General features: G+C 37.2%; 1 protein-coding gene across 1 annotated transcript; it reads left to right on the forward strand.

The window, feature by feature from the left end:
• LOC113113264 (NACHT, LRR and PYD domains-containing protein 14-like) lies at positions 1-7783 on the forward strand. Its single transcript, XM_026279408.1, has 10 exons — positions 1-136; positions 213-331; positions 765-853; positions 3136-3246; positions 4088-5851; positions 5971-6135; positions 6236-6352; positions 6454-6627; positions 7303-7476; positions 7630-7783. Exons 1-10 carry the CDS (start codon positions 1-3, stop codon positions 7781-7783), a joined length of 3003 nt encoding a protein of 1000 aa, XP_026135193.1.
• The last annotated feature ends 2105 nt before the right edge of the window (positions 7784-9888 follow it).

Below are 9888 nucleotides of genomic sequence, written 5' to 3' on the forward strand. Positions count from 1 at the left end.
ATGGAGGCTTCCTCTGACCCATCCAGCTCCCCTGCCATTTTACAGACGTGTATAAGGCTTCATCTCTACGTTTTTCCCCTAATTGCTCTACTCCTGGGAGTTCTGCAGAGAGTTCGGGCGATGGAGTTCGGCTGCTGTTAGTAGCCCCTTTCTGGCCAGGCCGGGTATGGTTCTTAGGCCTTATTTATCTTTTTGATGGCACTCCATGAGAGGTTCCCGTCAGGAGAGATCTCCTCTCACAGGTGGAGGGTGCATCCCTGCATGGAGCTTAGAGGCTGTAGGTGTGGTCTCTGAGGAGGCACAGCTCATTGCTTCCGGTCTCTCAACCGAGGTTGTTGAGACTGTTCTCCAATCCAGAGCTTCCTCAATGAGGAAACCGTATGCCTTGAAGTGGAAGCTTTTCACTTCTTGACGCAGAGACTGCCAGCTTGACCCAGTTGACTGCCCAGTTGGTACAGTGCTGGAGTTCCTGCAGACGCTTCTCTCCGCAGGGTTGACCCACTCCACCCTGAAGGTCTACATGGCGGCCTACCGCGCCCCACTCCATGTTTCCTCTATGGTGCACTGAGTCTGAGATCTCCGGCCAGAAGAAGCCTATGCTAAGCAGTGATCAGGATGCTATCCTAAGCCTCGAGTCCTCTGATCTCCCCTCTCTTGGCGGTTAAAGCTCAATCCTTCTGAAGTTTGGCCATTGGACGGGTTGTCCCCGATTACTGTCAGGCTCCTGTCTCCTCTCTTTCTTTAGATTTGCTCTTCCACACTAGGCAGAGATTCGGAAGTCTGGCGGCATAGGCATTCTCGTTCCCCAAAGTGTTCTCGACACAACTCGAGCTCCTGAAGAGGAACGTCTAAGGTAACGTATGTAACCCTGGTTCCTCAAAGGAACTACACACTGTATCTCTGTCCGGTGCTTGCTTCATCCTTTGAGGCTGGATGCCGGCTTCGTCACTCGTGCTTTTATGCTTCCTGGTCTATAACGTCACCCGCCTATGACGTTTCGCCCATCCATTGGACTGATACATTTCAATGCAGCGTCTCGTTCATTCAAGGAACCAGGGTTACATACGTAACCTTAGACGTTTTCTTCCTATTGTGAAGTACAGTGTTAATTTCGTTGACGAAGACTATGACGAAAAATATTCGTCAACTAACCTTTTTCACGGACGAAAACTAAATAAAAACTAAATAAAAAGTCAGATATGATGACGAAAAACGTGACGAAATATAACTGACACTTTAGTCAACGAATAAAAATGAGACGAAAATATATGGGAGGGACGAATGGAGAAGAGATCCAATCAGAGCGAATCTTTGAGGGTAGGTTGATCTATGCAGAAGCAGCCGAGCCATTTTAAAAAGCTGCGGCAAATGCAAGCGCAACAGCTAAACAAACGCAGCAGCAGTTACACAGAAAAGAGAACAAAGATGAGTTTGCAGAAATTCGCACAGTTTCGAGGACGTTTTCATAACAGTTAAGTTGTTTACACAGGGAACTAAACTGCGACCTTTTGAAATGCCATTGCGACCCAAATTTTTATGGGGTCGTAAATGTATCACTAATTATTTTTGTACCTACTTATGTGTAATGCTATGTTTTAATATGAGCATTTATTAAAACAGAAATGTGTATTTTAAGAATACGTTTTATAATGTGCTCCGAGCATTCAACACATCAAGTTGGCTTCAGCCCCGCGATGCGGGAAAGTTGAACTGAGCAGAGCAGCTGGTTACTCGCGCAACACTGAACCGAGCTCTCCTTCCGGACGTTTGCGTCTTTCTGCACCTGAACAAACAAATACAAATCGCATTTTAAATAAACATAAGAAAAATAGCCAAAAAGTGAAAGAGCTCAATTCAGCAGCGCGGTGTTCTGGTGTTCAGGGAGCAAGATGAGACGCGTCTCAAAGTCTTCTTGCTTTTGTACCGACAACAAATACATACTAAATATGTCGAAATACCCGTCTTGGAAAGTGTGTTCGAAAAAGTCTGCAGTTATGTCTTCAGTGAAAGTAAAGAGTTGGAAAGAAATCGGATGCGTATCTTTATAATGGATGCATTTGTCTCTTAAAGGGACCGCGCCTAATTTACTAGCTCTGCTGTCAGTGTCTTTAATGTATGAAAATGAAAGTAAATCACTCACTACTCTTGATTGAATTACTTTGTAGTTTTAACAAGAATTTATCCAAAGTCAATCCAAAAATCTGATAGAATAGATTATATTGTTTTACTAGTGACAAAAAAGTGTTTCTTTCTTTAATTGCTAATGCAACCTTTTCACACCACAGACTGAACCAAATTAAGCATTGCATCAGACATTATCAAGATGAATTTGTTGTTCTGACACAGTTTAACCCCAAGTTATTGTCATATTTTATTACCAATTTCTAAACTACAGCAAATAAACTGTGATATTGTAAGAAACGTTGAAGGTGTCTGAATACATTTTGGTTTGATTGTGTATTTTATTTTACAGTGAAGACTATGCAGTGCTATTTTAAATGAACAAAAACAAACTTAAAAAAATGTAAACTTTGTGTAAATAGCACAAATAAAGAAATAGAATGAACATACAATACAAATATAATATAGGTGGTTGTCTATTTCAATAATACTGTACTTCATCTTGAAAGAATGTCATATGCATTGCATATCATTCAGGACGAATGCATATCTTTTTCAGAGAGCATGTATATTTTGCATTGAGAGCAGGCCTTATGTTTATTTTATAAATACCATTCCATAACAGACTGATGGAAACATTTAGTCAAGTCAACTAAGTTGACTTTGTTCTACTAAAAAAAAACTAGACTAAAAGACTTAAGACTAGACTAAGACTAAAACTCTTATGATATTTAGTCGACTAAAACTAGACTAAGACTAAAACATTTCAGATGACTAAAATGTGACTAAAACTAAATGGTGTGTTATTCAAAAGACTAAGACTAAGACTAAATCCGAATTTGCCGTCAAAATTAACACTGGTGAAGTATAAAAATAAAGCAAAACAAATAGTTGTTTTGTTTTAGTTTTGTGATGTAACAAAACAAAAAAACTTGCAACTTATATTTTTCTTAAATCTTTATGACATCAATTTCATTTCTGAACTATGGTGAGATGAATTTTGTTGCTTTTCAGTGCTAAGGAAAGATCACATTCACCTGATCCCAGTGTTTGGTCCCTGAAAAGTGACATGTCGATGAAAATGCCAATTCAGTTAAAAGACGAAGAATCTGCATCTGATCAAAGGTAAATAACTGTTTTATGTGACATTGCATGCATCAATTATGGTTTTTGCGCAGTTCCTTGCACACTTAAACAGATTCTGTGAATTTCAAACCACTACTTCACTTCATGTCAAAGACGTATTTCAAAACTACAAATATTCTTTACCTGTTCCCCCACACAGAGCTTTCTTTATTAAGCACAGGTTTAACCACATTCTCCTTCAGTAAAAAATATCACAGAACATAAATTTAACATGAACTCAAATAACACACTATCCACTAAACACCAAAGTAATTGTGTAAAAATGGGGCCGAAATTTGGTTTTTAATGAAGCGTTCAGTTTTGACAGCTTTGTTTAAATTATTTACAAATTGGTGCACTATTAAGAATGAGTATATAATTTGAGAATTTTACTTAATGAAATACATCAAAGTAATGGAGATGAAAACTGCAATAAATCTGAGATCTAATGTTATTGTTGTTGTTTTTTTCAGTTCACTGTTGAAATCACATACACCTGATGAAAGTGCAAGACAAATCACAATTCATGTGAAAGATGAAAAAAAGCCACCACACCAGAGGTATGGTTTTATAGCACAACAGTTAAACTGTTAAATGAAAAGAGAAAAATGTAAGTTATTTTCAAATAACATCTTGCCTATGATATCCATCACACTTGCAATTGTGAATCAGTGTAACTTGAAATAAATGTTGTAAAAAAACACTGAGACAAAATAAAGAAAACACAGCTTCATTATTTCATAATAAATCCCTTGAAAGGTTCAAGCTTACATTTGACTTTGTATAGAGCACATATATTTATAACAAACTTTTGGTTTTATTATTTGCGTTTCTTTTCTAGGTACAAACTGCAAATACACGATAATACACAAGAGATCCAACAAAGATTAAAATCTTACATTAAAAGGAAACATCAGTATATTTTTGAAGGATTGGGAAAGCAGGGAAACCCAACACTCTTGAACCAGATCTACACTGAGCTCTACATCATAGAAGAAGAAGCTGGAGGGATCAGTAATAAACATGAGTTTACTAGGATAGAAAAAAACTTTACTGCAGCAGGAGCAACAATACCAATCCAATGCAGTGACATCTTTAGAGCTTTACCTGGACAAGACAAACCCATCAGAACTGTGCTGACAAAGGGAGTCGCTGGCATTGGAAAAACAGTCTCTGTGCAGAAGTTCATCCTGGACTGGGCTGAAGGGAAAGAGAATCAGGACGTCCAGCTCATATTTCCACTTCCTTTCAGAGAGATCAATCTGATGAAGGACAAAAAGTTCACTCTAGTCAGTCTTCTTCAAACCTTCTTGATGAAAGAGATAAGTTTACATTTGATTCAAAACTCTTCTGTTGTTTTAATCTTTGATGGTCTGGATGAGTGCCGTCTTCCCTTAAACTTTAACACCAATGAGACTCTACAGGATGTGACCAACGAGAGATCAGTGGACGTGCTGCTGACAAACCTCATTGTGGGGAACCTGCTTCCCTCTGCTCTCATCTGGATCACCTCCAGACCAGCAGCAGCTGATCTCATCCCCTCTGAGTGTGTCCATCGAGTGACAGAGGTACGAGGCTTCAATGAACCACAGAAGCAGGAATACTTCAGAAAGAGAATCGGTGATCAGAGTCTAGCCAATACAATCATCTCACACCTGAAGTCATCAAGGAGCCTCTTCATCATGTGCCACATCCCAGTCTTCTGCTGGATCTCAGCCGCTGTTCTGGAGAAGATGTTGAATCGAGCAGAGAGTGGAGAGATTCCCAACACTCTCACTCAGATGTACACACACTTCCTGATCCTTCAGACCAACATTAAACATGAGAAGGACTATGAGAAGAACGTGACAGATGAAGACATGATCTTCAAACTGGGGAAAGTGGCTTTTCAGCAGCTTGTGAAAGGCAACCTGATCTTCTACGAGGAAGACCTGAGAGAGTGTGGCATTGATGTAACAGAAGCATCAGTGTACTCAGGATTGTGCTCTCAGATCTTCAGAAAGCAGTCTGGCTTGTATCAGGGGAAAGTCTTCAGCTTTGTTCATCTGAGCGTTCAGGAACATCTAGCAGCTCTATATGTACACCTCTCCTTCAACAACAGTGGCAAAAATGTGCTTGTAGAGGACAAAGCATCTAAAGAAGAAGAAATTAATGACATACTTAAGTGTGCAGTTGTTAAAACTTTAACATGTAAGAATGGATATCTTGACCTCTTTCTTCGCTTTCTCATGGGACTTTCAATGGAGTCAAATCAGGCTCTTCTAGAAAGGTTTTTAAATAAAATAAAAATCTTTCCACAGGACACAGTGAAAATTATTAAGTATCTAAAGGAAATGATAAAATCTACTAGTTGTCCAGAAACAAGTGTCCTTCTGTTCCACTGTCTAAATGAACTTAATGATCATTCTCTAACTGATGAAATCCAAAGGTACATAACTTCAGGAAAAGTTCAAGAAATCCAGTCCCAAGAACTTGGACTTGCTCTGATGTACATTTTAATGACAACACATGAGCAGTTTGATGAGTTTGAATTAGCTAAATATGGTAGATCAGACATAGTCCTTGCCTGGCTGCATCCTGTGATCAAGCTGTTTACCAAGGCCTGGTGAGCACTTTTTGGTATTTCCTATATGTGTGAGTGAAGAAAATTGATATGATGAAATTACATAAATAATAAATAAAAAAAGTTGTATGTGCTTTTTGAAAGTCTACTTACTCTTCCAGGTTACATGACTGTAATATCACAAAAAGAGGCTGTTTGGTACTGTCTACACTTCTTTCATCACTATCCAGTGTGAGAGAGCTGGACCTGAGCAATAACAGCCTGCAGGATGCAGGGGTAGAAATACTCAGCGTAGGAATAAAGAACTCATGCTATGCACCAAAACTGTGTGTTTATATGGTGTAAAATTAAATATTACAATATTATATTATAAATACATTACATACAGACAAATATATTTAAAGAAACATTTCTATGTCTCTTCAGAATGGAGGAATTGTTCAGTAATCAGCAAGATGAACAAGATATTGAGCTTAAGTATGAAACTTTCATACGTCTCACTGCAGGGCTACAGGATATGGAGTGTATACTGGAAACTTTGAAGTAGGTTCTGTTCTTTAAAATATACTTTTTCCTGCCAAATTTGCAACAAGGCTTTTGTCTTTGGATTGAGACCTCAAATGTACTACCTCTCCTCTCTGCAGTCTTAAGAATTGTGGAGTAACAGAAGCAAGCTGTGTTTACATGAGCAAAGCTCTGAGTTTAAACCCTTCTCATCTGAAAGTGCTGGACCTGAGCTGGAACAACATAGGAGACTCTGGAGTGAAACATCTCTGCGCTGCTGTGGTTAAAATTCACTGTGCATTGGAAACAATAAGGTGAGTTATTACACAATTAACAGCTTATTTAGCAAATCATGAAATAAATGTAAAGGTGTAATAATGATTAAAGAGCCTTTTAATTGTTTTAACAGGTTAAACAACTGTAACATAACACACAAAAGTTGTATAGCATTGGCTAAAATACTACAAACAGCTTCAAACCTGAAAGAGCTCTCTCTAAGTGAAAATGAGCTCCAGGACTCAGGTGTTATGCTGTTCTCTGTTGGACTGCATCATCCTCACTGTAAACTGGAGACGCTCAGGCAAGATGATTCTGAATACTTGTGCTAGATTAAGTAAACAATAAATTAAAGTCATTAGGCTTTTACTATCATTAAAGGTTTCTTGATTATACTAATTTGACATTTTCTGCTACCACTGTATCATATCAGTCAAATATACTGGAATTTCTTTCAATAGGCTTTCATGTTGCAACATCGAAACAGAAAGCTTTGGATCTCTGGCTTCAGTTCTGAGGTCAAACTCTCATCTGAGAGAACTGGACTTGAGCAACAACAGACCCAGAGATCAGGGAGCAGAGCTGCTGTCTGCTGTACTTCAGCATCCCAACTGTAGACTAAAAACAATGAGGTTAATACTGTATATAGAAACTTGTGAGCACATTTTGTATTCGACGAAGTTAGAACAGTGTATATTATGTTTTTTTTTCAGGTTGGACAAATGTGGAATGACTGAGAGAAGCTGCACTGCTCTGGCTTCAGCTCTCAGCTCAAAGACCTGCAGTCTGACACATCTGGATCTGAGCATTAATGACCTACAAGACTCAGGAGTGAAGAAGCTCTCCGCTGGACTGCAGAATCCTCACTGTACACTAGAGAAGCTGAGGTGAAAGTCTGCAAAACTGTTACATTATTATATTATACACTTATATTACTTAAGAAAACTTGCGTAACTGGATGCTAAACTATACATTAAGAAACTGTTAAACTAAGAAGCAATAGCAAACCTGTGCTAAGAAATCCACTCTGCTCTCTTCAGGTTGTCCAAGTGTAATATTACACATGAAGGAGTGACAGCACTGACTGAAGCTCTGAAATCAAATCCATCCCACCTGAAAGGACTTGATCTTTCTGAGAATGATCTGGAAGAATCAGATTTGAAAGTGCTCTCTATAATATTGGACACATCATAAAAATAAACAAAATGCACAGAAATCTTTAAGAACACTAATTAGGAAGATAATTCCTAAACTGGTTGCAAATAAAAAGAATACAAACAAATCAAAACCAGAATGAAGGCTAGAGCAAAGCATAGAGGAAAACCAGGACACTCACCAGTACATGTTCCATTTGGTTCAGTGCAGAGGGTCTCCATTTTTTAGAAGCTGCCATCCGTTTGAAAACAGGAGATATCCACCGGCAGTTTTTTTAGACAGCTGTGAAAAGGGAAAAAAATGTATCTATTTCAGCCTTTTCTGAATTGTAACAAAATAATTTTTATAAAACCAATGAAAAAAAGTATGTTCTTTGATGCTTTCATTGTTTTGTTGAATAACTAAAAGCACTCTCTGTTGAAAATAAAAATCTTAAAACTTTTGTTGTTAGTCCTGTTCTGTTATTTTCTTTAAATTATGTGCTGCAAAAATACATGTAAAAAAACTAAACAAAGCAATTAGGCATATAAACTGTATTTTAACCTCAAATACCTGAAAAGTGATAATTCTTTGCAGGAGCATTTTAGCTAAACAATGAAGCTGCACATTCACATACACTTTTTTTCTGTATTATTTGTGGGGTACTGCATTTCTTCTGCACTCATTCAATTGCTTTAAAAAACAGACAACTATTCACATAAGATTTTGCATTTCAACATTTAAAATCTGAGGATTTTATTTGAAGAAACAAGAAATCCTTAATTATCTTTACCTTTGTTTTGAATGTAATAATAATAAAAATCTATCAGCAGTGCTTTCCACAGAGAATCAAACATTGTTTTAGAATGTCTCAAGGTCCTACAGCAATAGCTCCTATGATTTACTGTACTGTTTGAGAAACAAACCTTTATTTTATCAGTCTCACATTACGTATGAATAAGTCTCCAAGTACAGAATATATTATAATGCTGACAATCAGAAAACAAGACAAACCAGATTGCTAAATATAGTTTAAACTGAATATTCTTAAAAAATGCAAGCATGACAAAGAGTATGGTTCCTTTGTGCTTTGTCCTTTGTGTATCCTGGTGCTTTTTTTAACAAGCTGATGTTAACAAACTGATAAAAAAATACCTGTTTAGCCTCTCTCACAGATGTTGCCCTGATAAGGCAGTTAGTGCGCATACTGTGGGCGGTCCGTAATGCCTGAGGCTTAGCCTTCACCAACTTCCTTGACATCAGAATTCACTAACAACACTGAGGACGACATATAAGCCTGGGGCAGATAGCCTGTGGAAAAATAGAAATCATCAAACTGGTTGACATATGGTAAGTACGATACTGCCCAGACCAAGAAAAGGATCTGATGGATCACACCAGACACAACAAACTATTATAATGTGGGAGATTAGCTATGATTAATTCTAGGTGTTACAAAAAAACTGTATTTGTATGTGTTACATACAATTAAATTTTGATTTCATATATGTATTACTTTGTAATATTTTTCAATTATTGTTGAAAATTATTTTAAGGTTTTTCTTCATTATACTTTACTGCCTAACACTAATAACAAAAACCAGTGAAGCCTGATCTTAAAGAGAGATTACATACTTAATCATGTTTCTCTTCCTCAGAACAAAAGGCTTTCTTTGCCAATTTATTATGTTGGGAATACAAATCTATAATATAAAAAAACAATAGGTACAAAAAACACAACGTGGATTCTGACAGTTGTGATCAGGAGGGATCAGATTCACCTGAGCCCAGTGTTTTGTCTATGGAGAGCAACCGATCAATGCAAATGCCGGTTTACTTAAGAAATACAACACATCTTCCACATCTAAGGTATATTTGTACATCGTTTTAATCTTAATTATCAAATAAATTGTCAAATTAACATAATTATATCATTACAATTACTGTTAAACATTTTAAGAAAATGGTTGTGTTTTGAACATTTTTAATCTTAATTTATATTATAGCATAAAAAAATATTGTGTTCCCTCTCACAGTTTGGTCGACAGATCAGACCCTTCTAGTCCTAGTGTTTTGTCCATGAAGAGCGACCGCTCAATGCAAATGCCAATTCAGCTGAAAAATGGATCAATGGAAAAAGGGTAATGACAATTGCTTGTTTAAGA

Source organism: Carassius auratus, chromosome 13, assembly GCF_003368295.1.
Source record: "Carassius auratus strain Wakin chromosome 13, ASM336829v1, whole genome shotgun sequence".
In the NCBI taxonomy this organism is placed as follows: domain Eukaryota; kingdom Metazoa; phylum Chordata; class Actinopteri; order Cypriniformes; family Cyprinidae; genus Carassius; species Carassius auratus.

Bases quoted from the DNA above. Each gene is read 5' to 3' on its own strand.
- LOC113113264 (XM_026279408.1), top strand. From the start codon at position 1: ATGGAGGCTTCCTCTGACCCATCCAGCTCCCCTGCCATTTTACAGACG. The intron at 6,136-6,235 runs GTGTGTTTATAT...ATGTCTCTTCAG, and splicing joins TCATGCTATGCACCAAAACT to AATGGAGGAATTGTTCAGTA. The intron at 6,353-6,453 runs GTAGGTTCTGTT...TCCTCTCTGCAG, and splicing joins TGTATACTGGAAACTTTGAA to TCTTAAGAATTGTGGAGTAA.